We start from the raw sequence: 24,371 nt of genomic DNA, 5'->3' as shown, positions 1-24,371 counted from the left end.
TTTTTGCTAAGCTGAAAACTAGGAGAAATTTAATATCTCCTTAAAGCAAAGGTACTCATAGAATTAAGAATAAAATAGGAAAATTATCTAAATTCTGATGAACTGTGCTTGTGTGATTGTTTAGAGGGGGTTGTGTTTGGAATAGACCTCCTGTACAAAAAGGCTGCTCCTCTGCCTTCTGAACCTTTACCACAGAGGATCAGAAGAGCCACAGGAGAGCCCTGGTACCACATTCATGTCTTACTAATCCTGCCCTTGCTGTCCTAAGCAACTGGTGCTAGGACTGTGCATCAGTCTTGTTATCTGTGTATGAATGTAAGCCCTTCTGCAAACATCAGGGAGAGAGGGCTTCAGATGTTAATCTGGCCAGTATAAAGGGCACAGGAGGGATCCAAGCAATGGGTCCTTGAAAGCATTTGGAAATACTCCAGTGGCACCAGGTGATTCTTTAACATGTAAGACAAAAAAGGGACAATAAATTCCAGATGGTCTAGGCAGCCAACAATCAGAGTTCAGCTATAAGGTTTTGTTTGGGGAGAAGGCCTGGAGGGATCATTCTCTCTTTTTTTGAAATTCTAAACTTGAAATAGCAATTAATTGACTCAGCTGTTGTCGTACAGGTGCCTAGCAAGGGTTACAGCATCCTGCCAAACTGCAGTCAGGTAGCTGATGAGTACTGGAAGCATTCTGCCTCACTCCCTGCTGTACAGGCTGTTGGATGCACAAAGCTGTGTGGCTCATGCTCTCCCTGGGTGTGAGGACTCATGGGACACAGCCCTTCTGTTTCTGGGAGCTGGGTGCTGAGCTGAGAAATGGCAGTCAGCAGAGTAAAGCAGCACTTAATGGCTTTCATCTAAACAAAGTGTTACAGGCACCTGCAGTTCACTGACTAATGAGAAATGAAGAAAAGGGCAGCACAAATGAGGGTTGCTCTGTGAAAGTTACGCTAAAATTCAGAGAAGCTTTTAACAGAGCTACTGTCAGCAGTTTTGGCTCTTTCTGGGAGAGAGAATCCTTCCTGGGCCTTCTCTTAAACCTTAAAAAAAGTCAGAATAATTCACCTATTTTATAGCACTTGCTATTAAATTTCAGGAAATGTGCACTTAGCATGTCCTGTACCACCTGTACAGGCTTTGCTGTTGTAAGAGCCTGGGCTTCTGGTTATGGCTTTATGCAATTTCTGACAATGCTGAGAATGTGGCATCAAGTGACTGTCTGCTCCGCCAGATAAACTGCTTACCTTGAATCTCCTCCTGCTTCCCGACCCCCATGTATAAGGGATACATAGACCTCAGCAGGAGTATGTGGTTAGTGTGTGGTTCCACAGCCCTGCCCCCACCCCTGTGTGCCGGTGTGTAGCCCTTTATTGAATGAAGTCTGTGGGCGGGTGGTGCCAATGCAGAAGCGACCTCATTGGTGCCTCAGATATTTTGCAATTTCCAGGTCTGATGTTTTTTTCCAAGTGTAGAGGCAGAGTGGAGAGAGGCATGCTTTCTTTTCCAGTAGTTATTACAAGGTGACATGTTCCAAGGTAAGCAAGGTATATTGTTGAACAAAGTCCATCGGCAACTGAATGCAGCAGATTTTCACCTAAGAGCAGACTGGAGACAGCACTCTTGCAGAAGCTTTGATATCTGGGAGTTCTGAAGGCTGAAAAAAATCACAGATTCCAAAATTTTCACCATGAAGAGCTCCAGAAATGTCTTCTATCTTCTCTTCTTTCATGCTGGTAAGTGTTGTCCAAAAGCTTTTGCTGTGACATGGGAACTCTGTGTGATGTGAGAGGGCACAAGGAAACTAGAACCACTTCCGAGCTAGTCTCATAGGGCCAGAAAATAAACCAAAGCAAATTATAGAAAAGCAGTAGAAAAGGCTGTATTGAACACCATGTATGCATCTTAATTCATTGTTATCAAATGTTGTATTTCCTCAGCACTGAATCAATTTCTGGTTCAGTGGTGTCTGTTTCTCACAACAGTGAGCAGTTCTATGATGCTTACTTTGTAAAAATAGAAATAATTGCTTTATTCCATTTATCATGCTCTGTGCAACATGTTGGCTTTCTCCTGTCACTCCCAAATTGTATTGGTGTAGGTGCTGTTTCTGAAGCAGTCTTCAGTTCTTCAAAAAAGAAATGGTCCTAGTTTATTCCTTCCCCCCCCCCCATTGTTTCTGTTGAAAGCCCATGATAGTGTAGTAGTAATTTTATAAATAGCCATTTGACAAGGTGTTACACAATGGAGTACCATTACTTTGAGGAGTTACTGGGGTATTTGTCAGTTAGAGTTATAGTGTGCTTAGGACCCTGAGCATATTTCAAATGGAAGTTGCCAGCTTCTGCCATTTCAAGCTTTAAGTATATCTACTGATATACAGAAGGGCCAGATTTGAGAATAAACTTGGGTTCAGACACTGACCTGATGTTTTAAGCAGGTTTTCCTTGGCAGTAGGAAGAGAGGCTAAATGCAGGCCTTATCTGTGCTCAAGCCCACTTCAGATGGGTTAACTTTTAAGGATACCTCGTTTTGATGAGTGAAGAAAAAAACAACAGATCATGCTGTTTCACTATTTTGGCTGAAATATAGAGCTAAATGAACTTTATGTTTCAGGTGTATGGCTAATGATTTCATCATACAGTTCATGTTTTACCTCCTGTGTGTCTATATGTAAATTCAGAATGCTGAGGCTGAAAAATGGCATGTATACTTACTGAGGTGCTCCCCATCTTAATTTCTGTTTGCTTATGTTTATAAAAAGAAAACTCCAAAATGAAAAACAGGATTCTTCTTTCAGTCCCAAGGAATTAATGCTGAAAACTTCACCCCGGCAGAGGAGTTAGTACAAACATTAAGTTTCTGTGAGGTGTGTTTTTACCATGCCTTTCTCCCAACCATCTTGGTTCTCAGAATTCCTGCAACTCAGAGGTGGGCAGTTGTTTCTCCCTCTACTGGCACATGCTGTCATGAAAACTTCCTGTAAGCTTTCCAAGTCTGACTTAATATTTGTTGACAGCAGTAGAGTTGGCTCTGTGTTGCAGAGGAACAGAAAGCCAAACCCACTGTTTCAGTATTGGATCTTTTGACATCAACAGTCTTGTTTAGTCTGCAGCCGCTAAGTCAGAAAATGTGCACAGAGCACTGTCGGGCACTAGTGGAGTAATTTTTAACTTGCACTGTCAGATGTGGCATCTCAGCTGCATGGCACTGGGGGGGAAATAGAGGGCCAGCTAGAGGTATTAGAAAACCACATGATAAATGGTTTACAGCAGACTCCAGCTTAAAAATGGAAATTGTAGACAAACAGTGGAATGTTGTGTCCCTGCTTACGAAAATGACCCGTGCCTGTTTGTCAGCGTAACCCACGGGTGCGTTTCCACTTCACCGCACTGTCTGGGCACGATGACATCTCCTTACAAAAGCAACCAAGTGTTTGTAACTTTGGCACTTAGGAGGGTGGTGTTTGGGGCCACTGAAAGGCACCTTTCTTTGCTAATTAATGGAAATCTCCACTACTAAACTTGAGTCTTTTCCTTTATGGCTCTGCCCTCCTCTTTTCCTGACTGCAGTTATGATCTCTTATGAAAGACTGTTTTCAAGGGCCAAGTTTACCTTTCTAGTTTTCATAATAAGCCTAGTGGCAAGGCTTTTGAGCACCTAAGGTTGCTTTTTAAATTCAGACCAATAAGGGCAGGACTCCAGGTACTAACTAGCAATACTTGAGACGAGTTGTCTTTGGACAGTCTCTGGTTTTGTAGTGTATCATTTTAAGTAATAATTTCACATGCTTTTGACTTTGATTAAGATGATGTATTCTGCAAGGTGTTTAGAACAGTCTGGATGCCCTGACCTATTCCATGGTACCCCCATTTCTTATGACAGAAACAAATGCCACTGGATTTCGGTATCTGAGTCTGATCTTGTGGTCAGTCCAAAAAAACTTCAGGATTCATGTTAATCGGAATGCAAGTGGGAATCATCTCTAAGGACTCACTGCAAAGTGAGACCTGATTTTTTTTCTGTTTAGGGAGGAGAAGCAGAACAAAAGTTTGCTTCTAAATGGTAAAGCTCTGATGCATTCTGTAATATTTTCTCTTGGTGTTGTGTTTGCAGCTCTCGGCCTGGAGCGTATCCGGTGGTGCACAGTCTCTGAGGAAGAACTTTCTAAGTGTAATGGCATGAGCAAGGCCTTTAGTGAGGCTGGCATCCTTCCCCCTCTGGAGTGTACAGCAGGGGGGTCAGCTGCTAACTGTACCCAGATGATCAAGGTGAGCTGTGAGTGACAGCAGTGTCATTGGTTTAATTTCTTCATGTGCCTAATAATAATCCTCTGGCAAGGTGCACAGGTCTGTGGGGAGTGTCTGGCCATCCAGGCAGCTGACCCTCTTCTTCCTGGCACTCATGGCTCTGAAAAATCAAGGCATATCTTTTTTAGAAAAGACTCAAAAGTATACGTATGAACTTGAATGTCAGAATGGCCCCCTGTCATCTGTTTGGCTGCTCACATATGGCCAGTCATTCGGAACACAGATAAGGTTTTAAATATTTCCTCCCAAATACTAATCTTTGATTTGGGAATTGTGTCAGATTTATTTAGCAGACATTTAAGAAGGGATGGAGCTACAAGATGCAGGCAGTAATTAAAGCTGTGCCGCTTAGCCTCTTAAGTAGATTGTATTTTGATAAACTCTGGATCAAACTCCCATTTCAGGGTCCTGTCATGGAAATTGCTGTATAAACAGATGAGCTGAGTGTAATCTAATCAAATCTCCCAATACTGAGTACAAGAAAGAGGCAAAGTAGCAAGTGGGGTGAGCAAAGGGCAAACCTCTGTATTAAGCTGTATTAATTCAGCTGCCCAGAGTATGCTCAGTTTCCAAAAAGAGCGTGCCTCTGGGAAAGGTTTTAAAGACTGGAAACACGTGAATTTGCAAAATGATGTATGCAAAATAATTCCTTCCTTTGGAGGGGGTAGGAGGTAAAAAGTGGATGTTAGCAGTGTGGAGGCAGGTAATCATGGTTGTCTTCACTGGCAGAGTGTGGGGGAAGGGAAGGTTGGCTGGCTGTGTTAATAAATAATGCTCTTTGTGTATTCTCTGTATATATGCCCAAGAATCAGGTTTTTGTGGAGGAGATGCAGCCTGTCAAGGACAAGAGGTTCAGAGCAAGGAAAGGAGATCTGAAAGAATAGGTTGAAGGGAGATGAGGCAGATGATTGTGTGGCCAGAAAAAAGGAACAGATTTCAAAAAGTGATGTCTTGTAATTTTTGTCAATGAAGCAGAATGGTTGTCTGACTCCTAAGACTACCTCATTGCCTCTTGATAAATACTGTTCTTGAGCAAGGGAGTCAAGGCTGTATTGAAAAATGCTGAGAGCAGATACCGATACAGATGTGGATCTTACCTTGGGATTAGACAGGGCATTCTAATGTCAGGTCTTCCCAAAACCACTTGGCTGATTGCTGCATTGAACAGAGGGACCTGTTAGACTCTGCAAAGCAGATTATTTAAAGGGCTGATGACTGTCTGCTTCTGAAATACAGAGCTCACAGAATTGCATTTGCAAGCCATTGGAAGTAGCAGGCAGGCAGACAGCATGAGTAAGTTGCTTTCTGATGAAATGAATTTTCACTGTAAGGCTTCAGACAAGACTTTGTCCTTTAGACCTCTTTTTTTTTTTCCCCCCTTGAGCTAATAATCTACTAAATATTCAAGCTTACCTACTCTGTGTAGGACTGTGTGGAACCCCTGAGTTGGCATCTGCACTGAACTCTGATCTTTGAGGCTGAGAAGGGAGCAGGACACAGTGGCTGAAGAGGCAGATGTTGTTTTGTAACACTGCATAACTTGGACTTAGACCTGTGAATGTGTTAGCACATGGATAAAGGAAAAAACCTTTTTGATTGAAGGTGTGTAAAAATTAAGAAATACCTAAATATTTAACTAGGGAACCTGACAATATTTAATGTGACCAGTGCTTATTTTCAGCAGGTCTTTGAAACACTTATGTAGGTAATTCTGAAATGTTGTGACATACAGAAATAAACTTCCTCTGAAAATAATGAATAGAATATTACCATCACATGTATACTTATTAAAAAATTGTATGTGAGTCCCATGCTTTTGCTAAATTTATTGGCAAATGCTTGCTGCAAAAAAAACAATACACCCACACTGCTGTTGATATGTCACCTCAGCAATAGTTGTGTGTATTTAAAAGAGACATCTGTAGCCAGGAAGCTAATTCACGTTAAATACAACAATAGGCTGGTTTTGTCTTGTGCTATTCTTACAGAAGCTATTGATCAGAGGCTCTGTGTCTAAACAGAGCTCGAAGGTTCAGCTTTTTGGTCAGAAAAGTGCTATTTCCTATGAAAATATGGCCATATAACATGCCTCATGACTTCTGTGACACCCTTTCCATTATATCTGCTCTATTTTCTGTCCACCACCAATTCTAGAAGCTCATTTTGTTCTTCTTCAGGTAAGATCCTTCTAATTCCCACCTCCTCTAACTCCCACCTTCTCTCCTGTCAGGTGTCCCTCCTAAACAACAGGCTGTATTTGATTCCTAAACTGTCCTGTACTCTAACCCTCAGCAGTGGAATATCACATCTAGTTATTCCAGAAAGATTGTGTCTGTTCTTTAAGATGCAAATATCTTCCAACACCAAGTCTGCTTCAGGTTTCCTTGGATTTATTCAGCTCTTATTCATGAGAAGCAACTCTCAGGACATCTCTTGTTTCAGCTGATTAATGAATATAATCTTTTTTTCTCCTTCAAGCCAAACAAGTAAAAGATTTCAAATTACATGGCAACTTCAAATCTGGTTTAGATGTCAACATCAGCATATTACCTGTGCTCTCACATGATCCATTAAAAAATGTTCAAGCTCTGTATGTTGCTCAGCCTGTGGGAATTTGCTGTGGTGTGCTGAGTAGTCCTAGCCCTGCCCTGACCAGGGCTTTGCAAGCTCCCAAGGGAAGGAGAAACTAAATTACTCCCTCCAGTGCCAAACCAGAGGTTAAGCAAACTGATAAGAAACTTGGAATCAGCTTAGAAATGCAAAATGTCCCACTGCTGATTATTTCTTGGCAGTACCTTGTCTCTGGGAAATGCCCTCTCCTGGCTCCCATAGGTTCAGCACACAGTGGGAGCTGGCTCTGCTGGCCAGAGGTGTGTACAGCAGTTCTCCTGGCCTTGCTGCTGTGGGAAGTCCCATCCTGTGCTATCCAGAGCAATTCTGCATCTGTAGCAGGATCCCAGCCAGCTTGGTGTTACAGTCAACAGCAAATACATCGTGCTGTTGGACACATTCCCCAAAGTGGATGCCTCAGACTTGTATTCTCCCAATTTGAACAGCCTTTTTAGATACTTCCTCCTTCTCAGGAACCCATTGTCACCTGCTCCCCTGCTGACAAAATGTGTGTCTGGCTTGTGCTGAGCTACAAGCCAGCAGGCTCTAAGGGTGCTTTGGAGTGCACTTTGGCATTCAGATTTTGTAGCCCCAAAAGATACTATTTTGAACTATCTCTGTATGATCTAAAAATGTATTTACTTTATTTAAATCTTCAAGAGTCAGGGTACTAGCTACAGAGATGAATGAAACCTCAGATCACTGGGCCTTAAGATCCTTCACAGAGCTACAGCATCCATTTCTAAGTATCCTAGAACCTAGGATGAACTATGAACTTTGAACTATTAACACTAGTGAAACCATCATGGTGCAGGGCTGGTTTCTGCATTGTTTCTGCAGGAAGGCAGTTTTGAAGGTCTAAAATCCCTCTTGGTAAGAGTTGTTCAGAAATTTGTGTGCCTTTAAAATAACTGGAAAAAAGAAAACACAAATACAGATTAAGGGGTGTCTTCTAAATGCATGGGCACTCTGGTTGTTAATAAATACTGAAAATTAAGCTTTAACAAACATTCTGCCCTTGTGTCTGCACAGGATGACTTGGCAGATGCAGTGACCCTGGATGGCCGCTTGATTTTCCAGGCTGGAAGGGAGCATGGTCTGAAACCTGTGGTTGGGGAAGTATATGATCAAGGTATGTTCTTATCAAATGCCTTTTAGATCACTTAAAATGCGTAAGAAAAAGTATTTGCTGTTTGCATTTTATTTTGAGTCCTCTTGAAGACTCTAAACAGTAGGTAGTATTCAGGTTCCCTCTTGGTTGCTCCTGCCTGTAACAGACTGGGGGGGGAAACAGGAGACACAGGGCTGTGGCTGAGTGTGTCCTGAAGCATTTGGGTCAGAATAGCTGTTTCTGTAATAAGTTTGTTGGGTTATTTTTTGTTTCTTTTCACTGTCTCTCTGCTTACTGTGTTCTCTGTTCCATACTTTTCAGATTAATGAATTGCAAAGCATGAATTATTAGGTTTATCTGTCAGTCCCATATGTTAGAATAATTAGATTTTGTTTTTACTAGTGTATACGATTACCTGCTGGAAGAAAGGAAGTACTAGATTATGCTTCTTGTCTGGGTGACCTTAAGCTTTGAGTTCCTTTCAAGGCAGAGACAATAATTCAGTGCTTGTGTAGTTCAGAGCTGGAGGATGCCCCCCATAACTTTAAGACACAAGGGAAGGGAGAGCTCTGGAAGCAGTTTGCTGGCAATGCTGTCCCATCACTCTGTTGTGAGATGGAGCTGGATTTGTTTTGTAGCTGGGTCTCAGTGTCACCTGGCCAAAGGCATCCTCAGAAGTGGCTGTTGGGCTCAGTCCATAGGATCTTGGGTCATCTGCAGCAGCCCCCCCACCCTGTTAAACACATCATGACTCTGGTGAGGGACCTGTGCTTTGGCTTCTTAAAACCAAATGGGCCTCAGGACCCCGAGGCTGGCTATCTCCATTAGTCAGGCTACGAGCTGAAATAAGAGAAAAGGAAAAGAAATTTAATGATTTCTGATCTAAATAAAGTCAGATTAAATGACCTTATGATCACTTCAAACCCTCAACTCTTGACTCTGAGTTATATTAAACTGTAAAACAAAGAGAACAAAATCAGCAGTGATGCTCCAGAGACAACAGTTCACTCTGCTGTAACAAAATTAAGACCAACTGGGGAGTAAATTATATCGGTTTCAATTCAATCCAAATATATTTAAAGTCCTAGAAAACTTCCTCCAGCAAGGAACCTCCCTTTCAAAGCAGAGTGACCTCCAAAGTTAGAGCAGATTGTCTGTGGACTAAGACAATTCACACTGAAAAAATAACAGGGTACATTGATACACAGGCAGCAGGTTCTCACCAAGGATGTGAACAGAGTGACTTGCTTGTGGGTAGGGAAGTCACAAGAGGCCAAAAATCAGTGTCTGTCACTGTAATGCTGCTGTGAGGCTACTTAGGTTGCTTCTCTTTCTTCCTATGCTGCAGAGATGGGAACTTCCTATTATGCTGTGGCTGTGGTGAAGAAGAGCTCCAACATCACCATCAACAGCCTGAAGGGTGTGCGCTCCTGTCACACCGGCATCAACAGGACTGCAGGCTGGGATGTGCCCGTGGGTTACCTCACTCACACCGGGCACCTGGCAGCAATGGGTTGTGACCTTCCAAAAGGCAAGAGTTACAGGGCAAAGATCTCTTCAGCAATGCTCTCCCAATGGTCTTGGGACCCTGTGTGTGTGTCCAGAAATGTGTGATTCAGCTGCTCTTTTGTTCTTTGACTTTGGTGCTCCTTGTACGATGGAATAGACCTAATGTAGGTCTGATGAAGACTGCAGGGTTTTGGTTTTTTTAAACTTGGAAACTATCTTTTAAGAAGAAAGTAACTTGTGCCTTCTATGTCTCTTTGTAGAGATGTACTGTGTGGATGTGTTAAAATGAAATTGTAGGATCTTTTTTTTTCATTGCTAAAAATGTCTCATTCTAATTTTGCATTTAGCTGTAAGTGACTATTTCAATGCAAGCTGTGTTCCTGGAGCAAATGGTGTGAACTATCCTGAATCCCTCTGTCAGCTCTGCAAAGGGGACTCAGAAGGACAGAACAAATGTCAACTAAATTCCCAGGAGCAATACTATGACTACAGTGGGGCTTTCAGGTAAAAATCATGTCTTTGTCAATTATTTTTATCGCTGTACCCTCTCCATAGTCATGTTCAGGCCTCACTCACAGGAAACTGAAGCTACAGAGCTTCCAGTTGATCTTGTTAGAAAATCCGTAGTTTTGTTAGGATAGCCATGCTTTTAATTTGACCGAATAAAAGTAATTATTAACCCATTATTTAAGGTATTAATACCTGAATATTAAAACCAAATGGATATTTAGCACATATACTGGGCAGGGAAAGCCCCCTGCTGTTTGCTATCTCCAGCAGCTGTTGACACAATCTGAGTGTTTCAGCAGGCTTTACTGACTTATCTTTCCCAGTAAAACCTGATGATCCTTCGAGCCTGAGAGCTGAACTGCTGCCCTACTTGGCTATTTCAGTCATCCCACCTCAGCTGCACTGAATTATCAAGCTGCTCTGCCCTCCATTTTTGCACACCAATCTTTATTTTCCTCTTTCCCATCTGTGTGCTGTGTTGCAGGTCCCAGTCCCTGAGTCATAGCATTAATGAGGGCAGAATTTGCTTATGAGAAGCACTTGCTCCTCCCTGTGAATTCCCCAAAAGATTATGTGCCTGCCTTAGACACAGAACTGTACTGGACAAAGAAGGTCATGGTGTTTGTCCCAGGCAGCACTGAACATGTTGTTCATGTTCACCAAATGACAATGATAGTTTACTTCATGCTCTAACAGCCACTAGTCTCTGCCTTGAGCAAAACTCTCAGCACAAGGAAGTAGGTCAGTGTCTGTGGCTGATGGAACGGAGCACAGAGCCCTCAGGCTGTCAGCCGGCAGTGGCCAGAGCACGGGGGTTTTATAATGCATTTTTGTGGTTGGATTTGTATTTATTAGGTGTTTGGCTGAAAATGCTGGAGAGGTTGCTTTTGTGAAGCACAGCACAGTGCCTGAATATACAGATGGTGAGTAATCCTGAAGCTTGTTGAAAAATGGCTGCAAGGTCTGAAGTACGGTGTCTGTAATGACAGGGTAATATCAAATATTTGATGTATTTTGAATTGAGGAATCAGCAAAAATATGCTGTAATAGTGAAAACAGATGTACCCTCTGAGGTGTGCACCAGGAGATAGAGAATTTTTAAAATGCTTGATAGTGTCAGTAAAGGTGAAAGGTGGAATAAGCTGCTTCTGGAAAGAGGCCTTCAACGGCAGAAAACTCTTTTTTATACAGTCCTGGGCTGTCACATTGCTCCAGCCTGCCAAGGGATTCAGTGGAGACTAGGAGAGTTAACATGCCTTATCTGGCACTGTGTAAAAACTTCCTTGAATATAACATTGCTTTAATATCTTGTACCTGTCTGACCCAGGGGAAAAAAAAAACAGAAAATGCTGTACATGATCCTAAACTAGGGATGCTCTTGATACTGCTGAAGACACCAGTACAGCTCAGTGCAGTCTCACAATTGTTACAGGACTAAAGGACGACAGAGATGCACAGGATATACTGTGCAGGCAGGAACAGTTCAGAGATGCTCAGGAGATGTGTGTTCTGCTCCACATGTGAAGCTTGGAGCCAGAAGCATCAGCCCCACCTGATGTCTGTTCCTTAAGCACATCCTGTCTGATTTCAGGGAGAAGCCTTTCTTCCTGGGCCCAGAGGCTCCGCTCCCAGGACTTCCAGCTGCTGTGTCGCGATGGTGGAAGAGCTGAGGTGACAGAGTGGAGAAGCTGCCACCTGGCCCGAGTCCCTGCTCGGGCTGTGGTTGTGCGGCCTGACACAGACGGGACAGTTCTCTTCCAGCTCCTAAACCAGGGACAAGTAGGAGACCGTTTTTTCATTGCTACTTTGCATTTTAGAAGGGTTCTCCCACCAGTCTAACCAAACTGAAAACAGGATATCTGAGCACTTTTGGCTCTGTGGGGTTTGAAGTGGTATGGGGTGTCACACATTCCAGGTAGAGAGATCTGTGACAGGTGCTTCTTTCTTCTTTAATATTACAGCAAAGATTTAATGGGGTGGGTGCCAAGTTTCAGATGTTTGACTCTGCAGCCTACGGTGCCCAAAATCTTCTGTTCCGAGATGCCACCACGGAGCTTGTTGAAATCACAGCTCAGAATTACCAGGCATGGCTGGGTGATGAGTATCTTCATGCCATGCAAGCTCTGAGCTGCAACCCCAACAGTAAGTTGTCTGTAGATTCCTATTTATAACCAAGAAAAAAGATAGCTGATAACACAGATCATCTTGATTCTGCTTTGTTTTCTTCCCACTCTTGGAGGGTTCCGACAAGATGTGAATCTGATTTTTGAGCATGGGCAAAGGTCACTTTTTGACCTAGAAACAATAGTGCATTGCAGAACATTTTCCTGTGCAAATTGGCCCACTTTTTTATAAGATGCAGGCATTTTTCACCCTTTCTAGTGTATGAGAGACATTAATCTGGTAAGATGCTACTGCTGTCTGGTACTTAATTTCTTACCTGCTGACAAGGAGAAGTAATGTGCTGCTATGCCAATCCTCAGGTAGTCTATAAATTATGGTGAATGGGCTCCTAGCAGAGGATTTCCTCCACAAGCTGAAGGAAACCTTCAGCTGCTCTTTATTGAAGCATTGTGGTTCTTCTTGCTATCCGAAGAAAGTAGAAATTACTTGATACACATTCTGGGAAAATTAGAAACACAAATTACAATAATCTTTGCCTTAAGAAGCTTAAAAATCCTGGCGAGGAGCCTCCCAGATGTGATCTGTGCTGTGGCAAAGATCCTCACCTTCCTGACTTGTCTCTTCTGGGCATTGCTTCGTGACTGTCAGTGTGAGGAAGCTTGTGTTCAGGGTGGCTTTTTGCTGCACTCAACTAACACATTGTGGCTGGGCTTAATGGTCAGTAATTGTAGAAATTGTTGTTCCTTTGATATGGAGAGGTTTGCAGAGTGGACATAACTGCTCATCAGGGAGTGCCCTGGTTCCTGGTCTGGTGTAACTCTGAGCTGGAGGGATGGGGAGCAACACAGAAGCAAATATTTTCAATAACATATATGGGACACATGTGACAGTGGGCAGTGTGATGGCTCCTTGTCTAGTGCAAAGAAAGTGAATGTAGTATTTGCTTTTCAATTTTGTGCAGCAATGCCAGAAAGCCTGAACTGGTGTGTTGTATCCACTGAGGAGATTTGGAAATGTGGTGAAATGGCCGTTGCCTTTAGGAAAGAGAATCTGAAGCCAGCAATTCAGTGTGTTTCAGCCAAGACAAAGGAAGAGTGTATGGAGCTGATCCAGGTAGGCTGCTGCAGTCATTGTGCCATAAACCAAATGAACAGAAGCTGCTCTCTGCTGGGTCGGTGGCGTTAGAGAGATGTGCACTCACTTTGGTGACCAGTAGGAACACTGGATTTCAAGATGATCTGTAGCTCAGATGGTCTGGATGAACCTGGACCCTGATGATCTTTGGCTGTGAGGAGAACACTGTTTCCCATCTAACTCAAGCCTCTGTGTGCGAAATCTTCTGTCCCTGTTTCAGTGATGATGCTTTATGCACATTTGGGAGGTTTTCTTTAGCAGTGTGATGCTCTTTTGCTGGAAGCCTTGCCCTTCAGGGTGCCACAGGTGTGACCATAAAGGTGTCGTCATTGTAGCAGGGAAAGTATCTGCTGGGTTTTTTTCAGAAATCCTATATTTTCTTTTATTTTTCAGAAAAAGGAAAGTGATGCTGTAGTTCTGGGTGGAGCTGATATTTACACAGCTGGGAAGACATATGGCCTTGTACCAGCTGCTGGAGAAAGTTATTCTGGTAAGAAGGTCCAGAAACATAAATATTGGCCTTATTTTTCCAGGTTGTTTGAAAACAGCACTAAAAGCACAGTCCTTTGTTCCCAGCCCTACTAGGAAAGCTGTTTTCAAAGGAAATAAAAATCATGACCCTCTCATCATGGATAGAGGAGGATATGAGATGAGCTTCTACTGTGAGGCAACTTCTGTCTGTCCTGCTGCAGGACCAGGTTGAGTCTTCGGCAATTTTTAGTCTTGTACCTCTTCATTTGTTTTTTGAATTCTGAAAAAAAAATATTTTCAGTGGAAAAAACTAGTATTCACAAAGTCAAAATATTTTTAAGAGAAGCAAAAATACAGAAATTGCACAGTAGATTCTAGTTAGAAGCAAATTCTTCCTTTCAGTGTGGCTGCTTCAGAGTCACAGATTAAAAGAGGGGTTGTGTCTACAGTGTCACTAAAGCAAGAGCTGAAATCTGCTGCCAAACTCATTGAAGTTTTAATACAGGTTTGAAGTTTTCACATAAAAGCAACTTCTTGAAGCAGATTTGCTAAGTTACTTATGCCCCAAACATTGTCTTTCAGAGGGATGTATTTATAAGAGCTGATGGTAACAAGAACACTTTCATCATCTTGTCTGTAGATTATTCAGCTCAGGTGTGTAGCACTACCAGCTTACAGACCATAGGTGAATGCAGCAGCATGTACATCCTTATTCCCTGACTAGCAGATTGTTGGTGCAATTGAGGTTGCCACCAGATAAGTGTAATGGATCCACAGATGATCACTAAGGTGTGGGAATGCTTAAGGAAAGCTGTAATGTGTTGTGGTTTTTTTTCTTCAAGCTGATGACAGCAGCAATGCATACTATGCAGTGGTGTTAGTGAAACGAAATCTGTCCAATGCATTCACCATCAGTGACCTGAGAGGGAAGAAGTCCTGCCACACAGGGCTGGGGAGAAATGCTGGATGGAATATTCCCATTGGCATACTAATTAAGAGGGGGATTATTAAGAACAGAGACTGTAATATTCCTCAAGGTAAGACAACATTATTATATATCAAAAAGATAGTAATAGTCTAATGATAAACTTTAATTAGGGAATTAATTTTGATATTTCATAGCTCTACATTAATCATATCTGTTTGGGAAGGGGTGTTGTGTTTTTAATATAATGATTTGAAATTTTAAGTTTGCCACCAGTGTGGACTAGTGGAGAGCTCTAACAGAAAATGTTACATCTAACACAAAAGTATCTTTTCCTTTATCACAAAATCATTGGCTAATTTAGGTTGGAAGGGACAGTTTGAGGTCATCTAGTCCAAACAGCTACTTAAAGTCTGGTAGCTCATAGTGCTCAGGGCTATGTCCAGGCAGGTTCTGAGTAACTCCTAGGACACAGATTACATACAACCTCTCTGAACCCTGTCCCACTATTTGACCATCCTTGGTACAAAGGACTTCTTTTCTTGTATCTAATCAGAATTTTCCTTCTCATAACTTTGTTCTGTTGTTTCTCATCCTTTTGCTCTGCATCCCTGAGAAGGACCTGGCTCTGTCTTCCTGAAAACCCCACTATGTAAATTAAGATAGCAATACACTGTTAGTTGTCTTCTCTCCAGGCTGACCAAGCCCAGTTCTCAGCCTGGAAAGTACAAGCTGTTCTTCAGCCAACTCTGAGCATCCTACTGTCCTTCCACTGTATTTGCTCTAGAATGTCCATGTCCTTTTAACACTGGGAGCTCAGAGCTTGTCACAGATGTCAGAGGAGAACCTTCCCTGACTGCTTCCCCAGCACACCCCCATTATTTTATTGACTTTACATAGTCAACTAAAGAGTGCTCTGAAAATATTTGAGAAGTTCTAGTTCGTGAATTCCAGTAAGGCAGCTGTAACTTGTATTTCTAGTGTTCTACTGAAACCTGCATCATGATGTTGTATCTGCCTTTTTTTGTGAAGAGCCCACACTTTTCACTCCTTATGTTGGTTTTGTCTTTCCCCAGCTGTGAGTGAGTTTTTCTCTGCCAGCTGTGTGCCCTCAGCTGAGCAGGACAATTACCCAGCAAAGCTCTGTCAACTGTGTATTGGAGATGATAGTGGAAAAAACAAATGCAGTGCAAGTAGCCAAGAACGTTATTACAGCTACAGTGGAGCCTTCAGGTAACTGATACCTATGGTTGTGATTTTGTGTGTCAGCCTGCCAAAATGCAACAAGCACCTGGTTTCCATCCCAGTCAGCAACCAGAGGTTGTTGTTGCTGCAGCAGGTGCTGTAAATTAGGTGGGATGTGTGTCCTTGCAGACAGCCAAGTGACCAACAGCCCAACCCATATGTCTGTGCACAGAGCACCCAGCTCACGAGGATCAAGTAGATTGTTGTTGGTGTCAAGTCTTGCTTTAATCTAGTGGGACAGGGCGTCTGCCACTGTGGATGGGCAGCTATCCATAGGAAGCTCTAGCAGGGAAGCAGGCACACAGTAGCCAGGATCTGGCTGCTGTAAGTCCCTGCAGAGTGACAGGCTTGTGATGGGGAGCCTGGAGTGTGTCTTCACTACTCTGATTCACCGATGGCTGTATCTGAAGGTAGATTTCTGAACAGCACAAACAGCTATGGCCAATGTTCAATCACCAAATCCTATTCCAAACAGAGTATGTTAAAAATACAGGGGGGAAAACAGTATAAAATGGAATGAATACTTAGTGTACCAGTGTACATGTACACATGGGGCCATACCCAAAGACTGTGAAACTCTTAGACGAGCACTTCCTTTTCCTGACTGTCACCTCAGAAGGTAATGGTGCATGTAACAGCTGGCAGAAAGCCACCTTTTCCTTCAGGGGAGGAGACTTCCACAACAGCTGCCTAGTAAATACTGAAGTGTTAGATAGACTTGGGTAACTACTTTTTGCAAATCTATTTAGTTGAGTCCAGCTGCTCTGCTGGGTTTGCCTTGCAGGCACACTCCAGATCCTCTGCTGTACTTCATGAGTACAGAACATGTACTTCATGAGAACAGAGCCAGCTCCCAGTCACCAGATGAATGAGCAACAAATGCTGTTACAGGCTGCATGAGCTTTGCTCATAATTCTAAGATTCTGCATTTGATAATAGTGCCCATACAGTCAAACTTTATATGGAGATCACTTTTTGTTTTAATAGAGAAGGTGCTTAATTCATTGAGTGAAGTGGGACATTTTAAGTATTTAAATGTGTAGAATTTGGGTGAAAAAAAGGAGGATCACAGTCTTCCTCAAGGTAGGGGTAGGTCTATCTGTGACACTTAGGTGATTCCTTCTGAAAGAAGAATGGGTTGTGGAAGGTGATTGAGATGGACTTAAAATTCAGATTTCCAGATTCCTTCAACTCTGTCTTCAGACTAACTTTACTAGAGGTGTGATGTGAGAGGCCATTCACTTTGTGTATATTCTACTGCCTAGGGCAAATTAAACTGTACAGAATAGTAAAAAATCTGTTAGGAAACTGATCAGTCCCACTAGTCCTCGTTCTCTGCGTGACAGCATCAACCACATCGTGGTAAGACCTTTGATTAGAACTGCTGATGTTAAACCAGGTGCAATTGAAACATGCATTTTTGGTAACTGTTACCAGTAATAACTTTCCCTTGCATTTTGTATTGCATAAGCTGTGCACAGTTACAGCTTTACATCTATTTCATTGGTGGGTTTAATTATTTTGTTTTAGAAAATGCTTCTTGAAAACACTTACAGAATAAGCTACATAGGAGAGGAGGTGGTTTTAGGGTCCCTTGGCATGTTGGGCTGCTTCTGCATCAGAAAATTAGAGGAAACTGAACTTAGTTCTGGAACACTACCCTTAGAAACTGCAGTTAGATTAACTAGAGGTCTTCAATATACAGGGCTGCAAATGCTGCATTGAGTATCACATAATAGATCTTCTGTTTCTTTACTCATCTAATACTGGTCTTTCCTGTTGTTTTTCACACTGCTTTTAATATTTTTTTTCTACTCTATTCCACTCTTGAAATCTGTAATTCAGAATATTTTTTTTTTATATTTTACAGAGATGTTCCCTTTCTCTACATCCAAGAGACTTAATTTCTCTGGTTTTTCTTACTAACTTTGGGTCTAGTACATTTGTTTGCAGGAATGCCTGTAAAAAAAATTGCATTCTAAACCTATGAGTTACTGAAAAAATGTGGTTCACATAGAGATGCTTCAAATTGAATTCATATCTTTGACTTTCTTTAGGTGCCTGGCAGAAGATTCTGGGGATGTAGCCTTTGTGAAGCACTCAACGGTGTTTGAAAACACAGATGGTACTTAGTTTAACATGTCTCTTTATTATAATCCAATTATTTTTTCTTGCTCTAAAGCATTCATTGCTTGAAAATGACCAGTTTCTTTTTTTCAGGTAAAAACACTGCTAGTTGGGCCCAAAAGTTGAAGTCCACTGATTTCCAGTTACTATGTCCAAATGGTGCCCGTGCTGAAGTCAGCCAGTTTGCCAATTGTCACCTGGCTCAGGTGCCAGCTCAGGCTGTTATGGTTCACCCAGATGTCAACGTTTTTGCTCTATATGGACTACTGGACAGAGCCCAGGTACTAATAATCCATTTATTTTTGGGGGGAGTTCCATATGGTCTAACACACTCCGAAGATAAGGACTGCATCATGGCACTGGCAGCATGTGCACAGTGCACAGCCCTGGGAGTGTGACAGAGGAGGTAAAATACAACCCATGTAACTCACCCAGTAAAACCACTCTGCTGCGCAAGGGATTTCAACTTTTTGCCCAGCCACTGGTTGCAGTAGTGATTTCCCATGGCTTTCCTCTGTTTCTGCATTACTTTGAGGTCTACAAGAAACAGAGTACATGCTAACGCTTTCCCATTCTGGAATTTTCCTTGGGATGCAATAGAATGTTGCTGGGTTTGTTTATGCTACAGCCATGTACATGGTAAACCATGCAGGCAGAGTGTGCCTGGCTGCCACAGTGAGGTTCCTTCTTCTCCATCCTGAAGTTAATTAGTTCAAAATCACGACTGAGCAATATCCCCGTGGTAGGCTTCAGTCATGTCTGTAACTTCTGGGCAGCCAAACCCTATATTGCGTAACAATATTTAGGCAGGAGAATTTTTAAAAAACTACAGCTCTTTTTCCAGATAGTAACTGAGAAAAACAAAATCACAAATGCTGTTCTTGTAATTGCCAGTGGCAGAATTCTGTATCTGATCTACTGGAGCGTCTAAAAGGGAATGCATAAGAGATTCTGCAATTGTGTATGAATTTTTCATCTACAAAACAGTTCCTGTCATATTTCATGTTGTATGACAGGAACATGGCACTTCATCTTGCAAAATACTAAGAATTTTTTATTATTTTCAGGTCTACTTTGGAAATAGCAGCAATGGAAATGGATTCAAAATGTTTGATTCTTCAACTTTTCAGGGAAAAGACTTGATTTTTAAGGATTCCACTGTTGAGATTGTGCCAGTAGAAGAGAGGAGAACATACAAAGAATGGCTGGGGAGTGAATATATTGAGTCCCTTGAAGGGATGCAAACACCCCAGTGCTCTGGGGCGGGTAATAAGGTAACACAATACTCACTCATGGCTACTGTCATTCCCCTGCTTGTTTTATGGCAGATACAAGGCTTGGACTAGCACAGTCCAAATGGCAACTTCCAGGCCACCCTCTGCCCTGCCACCTTCTCTTCAGAAAAGCTGCTGTTTGGATAATGTGCTATGCTACCATGTGAATGCCTCTTCCTGCCTCTCTGCAAGGCAAGTGCCAACAGCATCTACTTGCCAGGGAGTAGGATGGGGCTGGAAGCTGCCCGTCTGTGTGGATGGGGTGGAATTTGGGGCAGAAACCAGCAATACAGTATCAACATGGTTTACAAGATTAGTCTAAAACTGGAGCATTTCTGCTATCATTGCTGATATTGAACCACCCAGGATTCCCAAGAACTGTTAGATGGATACTGGGTTTCTGACCTGTAGAAGAATTTCTTGGAAGGAAATACCAAAACTCTTGCCTAGTGAATCCTCCCTCTAGCAGCCTCCTGGTGGGTTATATTCAGGCTCCACATCCCTGCTTTACCCATCCTACCCAGTTTCTCCTGACCTCTGCTGCCACAGAGGTAAGTGCACAGAGAATGGACAGGCTGTGAACAGAGACCAGTCCAGCTTCTACCATGGACAAAGTCTTCTACCTTCCAGCAGAAGAAAGTAGGGGAAATTTCTAGTCACTGGATGAAGAGGAAGCCCTGAGAGACTGGGAGGGGAACTACCCTTTGACAGAGAAAAGAACAAAGCCAAATGTGAGCATCCACTGAGCTTATTGACTTTCTACACCCAGTGCTCTCATGGCTGGACAGAGATGTCCCGTGATCTTTAATTTGATGCAGCCTTCATCAAGGGCCTGATGGCTGTTCTCCTTCCACATGGGGCTATCCTGAGTGCCTGTGCATGAAACTTTTATTTGCTGTAGGTGAAACAAAGTACTTCACTTCTGAGTAGCCATTTCTACTGGCTGTAGCATTCAGGTTTTATTTTTATCCGTAGCTGCACTAACCAGATGTTGCTGTGCTGCTGGCAAGCACTGTCCTCCTGACTGTAGAGACCACCTCATGATCCTGGGATGAACAGACATTTGATGTAATAAAAACCTTGTAAAGCCGGATAGTAATCATGTAAATAAGTGAAAATAGCAAATAAACATCAGAAGTAATCACACCTTAACAAGACTCTAGCCTGGTAGCTAAACTACGGCTTTTCTGGGACATGAATATTTGCCTTTCCCTTTCACTGCCCACTGTTCCATTGCTCCCAGTTACTGGGGCTGGACTGGGACAGACTGATCCCAGCCCCCAGCTGTGCCCGATGGGGTGAGTGTGTCTGTGCGAGGAGCAGTGACACCGTGCCCAGCACTCAAACCCATGACCACTGGCGAGCTGTGCCCAGCTGCGTCCCTGCTGTGTTTCTTCTCCTTGTGCTTTTGGTTAATTATGAAACAGTGCCTGAACATGAGCCGGTGCATGCCCAGGTGGCCAGGAAGGCCCATGGCATCCTGTCTGGCCTGTATCAGGAATAGTGTGGCCAACAGGACCAGGGCAGTGATTGTCCCCTGCACTTGGCACTGGTGAGGCCACACCTTCAGTGCTGCTTCCAGTTCTGGGCCCCTCAATCCAGGAAGGGCACTGAAGTGCTGGGATGTACCCAGAGAAGGGTTTGGAGCACAAGTCCCATGAGAAAGCGGCTGAGGGGGCTCCAGGGTGACCTTATTCCGCTCTACAACTCCCTTACACAGGGTGTAAGCTGGTGGGGGTCGGGCTCTTCTCCCAGGCAGTGACAGAATGAGAGAACACACTCCTGGAACTCCTACTCTCAAACTGTGCCAGGGGAGTTCAGGTTGGACATCAGGAGGATTTCACAGAAAGGGTGATTAGACACTGGAACGGATTGCCCGGGAGGTGGTGGAGTCACTGTCCCTGGGGGTGTTTAAAGAAAGGCTGGACGTGGCGCTGCGTGCCATGGTGCGGTTGGCACGGTGGTGTTGGGTCAGGGGCTGCACTCGGTGATCCCCGAGTCGTTTCCAGCCCCATTGATCCCGGATTCCCGGAGTTTCAGCCGGCGGGGGGCCGTGCGCATGCGCGCCGGGCTCCCGCTGCGGCGCCTCGTCCGTGGGCCGCGCGCCCCCTGGCGGTGCGGTGTGAGGGGGCCGGGTCCGCCATGGTGGCGCGGGCGCTGTGGGCGCTGCTGGCGGCGCTGCGAGCGGGCTGGTGCCTCCTGCCGCAGAGCGGGTACCTGCACCCCGACGAGTTCTTCCAGGCACCCGAGGTCATGGCAGGTAAGGCGTGCGCCCGGGACGGGGTGGTCCCGCGCTGGCTCGAGGGGACGCGAAGCCGCACAGCCACGGGCACCGTGTCCCGCATCGCCGGGCGGACGGGTGTTCCCGAGGGATCCCGCTCTGTGACACAGCGCGTCCCGCAAGCCGGGCAGGAGAGGATCTGCAGGGCTGGCCGGGTGGGTGGGTTCCTGCTCTGTGCTGTCCACAGCGAGTGGCGCCTCGAACTACATTGCCGTGACAGGCTTCTCGATGCTTTGTGGAAATGAATGGTACACTCCTAAGACACGTCAAGATTGACACCAGTCTTAGAAGTTTAGGAGTTGCTCTGTATTGTGATGCCTGTTATACCAAGCAGTATTCCTAATGCTGAATTACTGAATAAAATATGTTATTTATGTATGTATTTTTCTTTTTCTCTCCCTTTGTAGGAGATATTTTAAACCTACAGGTCTATTATCCATGGGAGTTCCTTTCCAGCTCTCCTTGCAGAACAGTTGTTTTCCCTTTAATGACATCAGGAGTTACATACTGGGTGATCAAGTCTTTGCAGCAGTTGGATATATGTTCAAGTTGCATCAACAGCTACACTCTTCTTGTATCTCCTCGCCTGCTCTTTACAATCTTTTCTTTCATACTCGACTACAGTGTTTATCGATTAGCTCCTTTCTGGGGAGCAGATCCGTGGAAAGCGCTGGTACTTCTTGCTGGATCATATGTCACACTGGTGTTTTATACAAGAACGTTTACCAACACGCTTGAAGGACTCCTCTTTGCTCTTCTCATGGTACTGGTTTCTTCAAGAAAGTCCAGTGGCAGCTCAGCAGAGCCTACAAGCAGCTCTCTCATAGGTGTTATAACAACTGCTGGGTTTTTCAACAGGCCAACCTTTCTGGCATTTGCTTTAATGCCCCTGCTTTACTGGGCCGGTTTAATTGTTGACTCTCAAAAGAGCATTAAAACTCTCATAAACCACTTTTTGAAGCTTATCCTATGTGCATGTTTTACTGCTATTGTTTTCATAACTGCTGACACCTTCTATTTTACCTCCGTGAGCTTAGACAACTTCTACAGCACTAACAAGAGCAGCCTAATTGATGTAATAGCTCAATTACATGAGAAAATGGTAGTAACCCCCTTCAATTTTCTCAGCTATAATCTTAATCCTCATAATCTTGCACTGCATGGAAGTCACCCACGAGTTACACATTTTACGGTCAATGGAGTAATGCTCTTTGGGATCTTACATATTCTGGCCATTGGTGCTGGCTTTAAAATGCTAAAGAAATATGTCCATCAATTAATGCCGGTCAGATGGTGTTACCGTGGGCCACCTGGGCTGTTGATGCATTCCGAGGGCAGTCCAACATTGCTGCTGTTTTATTTTGTTCCTTTGGCATTTCTCTCCCTGTTCAGTCACCAGGAGCCTCGGTTTCTCATCCCTCTTATCCTGCCGTTGGTCCTGTTCAGCTCATCACCGAACAGAGCTGTGAAATGGAAACTCCTCCTTGTTCTGTTCAATCTTCTCGGGGCACTTCTGTTCGGATGCTTACACCAGGGAGGGCTGATTCCCTGTTTGTTCCACTTGGAGCAACTCATCCATTCTCCAGCGTCCTCAAGCTATCCACGGCACTACACTCTGCTCTTTGCGCACACCTACATGCCTCCAAGGTCTCTGCTCAATATCAAGAAGACAGACATGCATGTGGAAGTCATTGACATGGCTGGGTCTGGAGAAGAAACCCTCTGCCAGACAGTAGAGGAGCAAGCAAGCAATTTTACCTGCAGCGACTGTCACATCTTTATTATAATCCCTGGTACGGTCAGAGCCACAATTACAAAGTGTGGTGTCTCGTTCAGGAACGAGACTTTGATATTTCCTCACTTATCAATGGAAGACCCACCACGAATACCTGTCCTATCCAGTGGAAATTGGAGGAGTCAGTTAGGACTTTATATCCTTGAGCTAAACAGAGATCATCAGAGCCTTTAGATTTTAGCAGAACAAAGTTTTAGTTTTTTACTTTATTTGGGTGCTGTCTGATGGTGCTGTGAGACCTTCCTCCTTCACACACCCCCCTTTCAGCACCAGCAGTGGCACTGGGAGCTCTCCCACATCTCTTTATTCCCATTCCTCATGCTCTTAGGGTAGCCAGTTCTGGATAGAACCTGCTTTAAATTTGACTTATTCAGCCCTGTGGTGTTTCATATGAACTTTTGTAATTCTCCTGATGAGAGGGGATGAAATCAGAGTCCCCCAAAACTGTGAATGAAACTTAGCTGTTTCCATGTGAGATTTATTTTTGAAAGCTCTTATAATCTCTGACAGGGTTTGGGGACTGCGGGGTGTTTACTGATAATAGATATTAATTCAGCTGCTGGAGAGAGGTTACAGGGCTAGAAAAAAGCTGGTCTGACTCAGTAATCTTTTATTTTATGCTCTTAAAAATTCATTAGACCAGACTGCAGTCACAGTACTGTACCACTGCCTTGGGTGGGTCCGTCTTGAAAAATCCCCAGCACTGATCTGGCAGAATCTGATTTAGAACATGGAAGATGCTTCAGCCTAAGCACTTGTGCTAAATCCTAAAATCCAAGCTTTGCCCGTTTAGCCTTCCTTGCCACAGTTCGATCCTCGTGAACGTGCTACCCACGTACCGCCCCGCGCAGCTCGGGAGGACAGCGCTGTGATGGCATCAAGCGTGTCCGAGGTTCCGCGGCTGCAGCTCGGGCGCTCCTTCCTGCTGCTCTGTCACGACTGTCACTCCGGC

General features: G+C 43.9%; 2 protein-coding genes across 2 annotated transcripts; both read left to right on the top strand.

The window, feature by feature from the left end:
* The first annotated feature begins 1,436 nt into the window (after positions 1-1,436).
* MELTF (melanotransferrin) lies at positions 1,437-20,498 on the top strand. The gene is made up of 15 exons (XM_069024345.1): positions 1,437-1,729; positions 4,110-4,264; positions 7,946-8,045; positions 9,373-9,555; positions 9,881-10,037; positions 10,899-10,966; positions 11,635-11,822; positions 12,005-12,185; positions 13,129-13,280; positions 13,695-13,791; positions 14,615-14,809; positions 15,774-15,930; positions 18,000-18,067; positions 18,163-18,350; positions 19,137-20,498. The coding sequence occupies exons 1-15, from the start codon at positions 1,684-1,686 to the stop codon at positions 19,413-19,415; spliced, it is 2,214 nt and encodes a 737-aa protein (XP_068880446.1). The 5' UTR covers positions 1,437-1,683; the 3' UTR covers positions 19,416-20,498.
* A 987-nt stretch (positions 20,499-21,485) lies between these two features.
* On the top strand, positions 21,486-23,593 carry PIGZ (phosphatidylinositol glycan anchor biosynthesis class Z). The gene is made up of 2 exons (XM_069024855.1): positions 21,486-21,603; positions 22,032-23,593. Exons 1-2 carry the CDS (start codon positions 21,486-21,488, stop codon positions 23,591-23,593), a joined length of 1,680 nt encoding a protein of 559 aa, XP_068880956.1.
* Positions 23,594-24,371: the final 778 nt, after the last annotated feature.

The sequence above is a fragment of the Aphelocoma coerulescens genome, chromosome 9 (assembly GCF_041296385.1).
Source record: "Aphelocoma coerulescens isolate FSJ_1873_10779 chromosome 9, UR_Acoe_1.0, whole genome shotgun sequence".
Taxonomy (NCBI): domain Eukaryota; kingdom Metazoa; phylum Chordata; class Aves; order Passeriformes; family Corvidae; genus Aphelocoma; species Aphelocoma coerulescens.
Note: the sequence above shows the minus strand (reverse complement) of the source record. Positions and strands in the feature narration are given on the sequence as shown.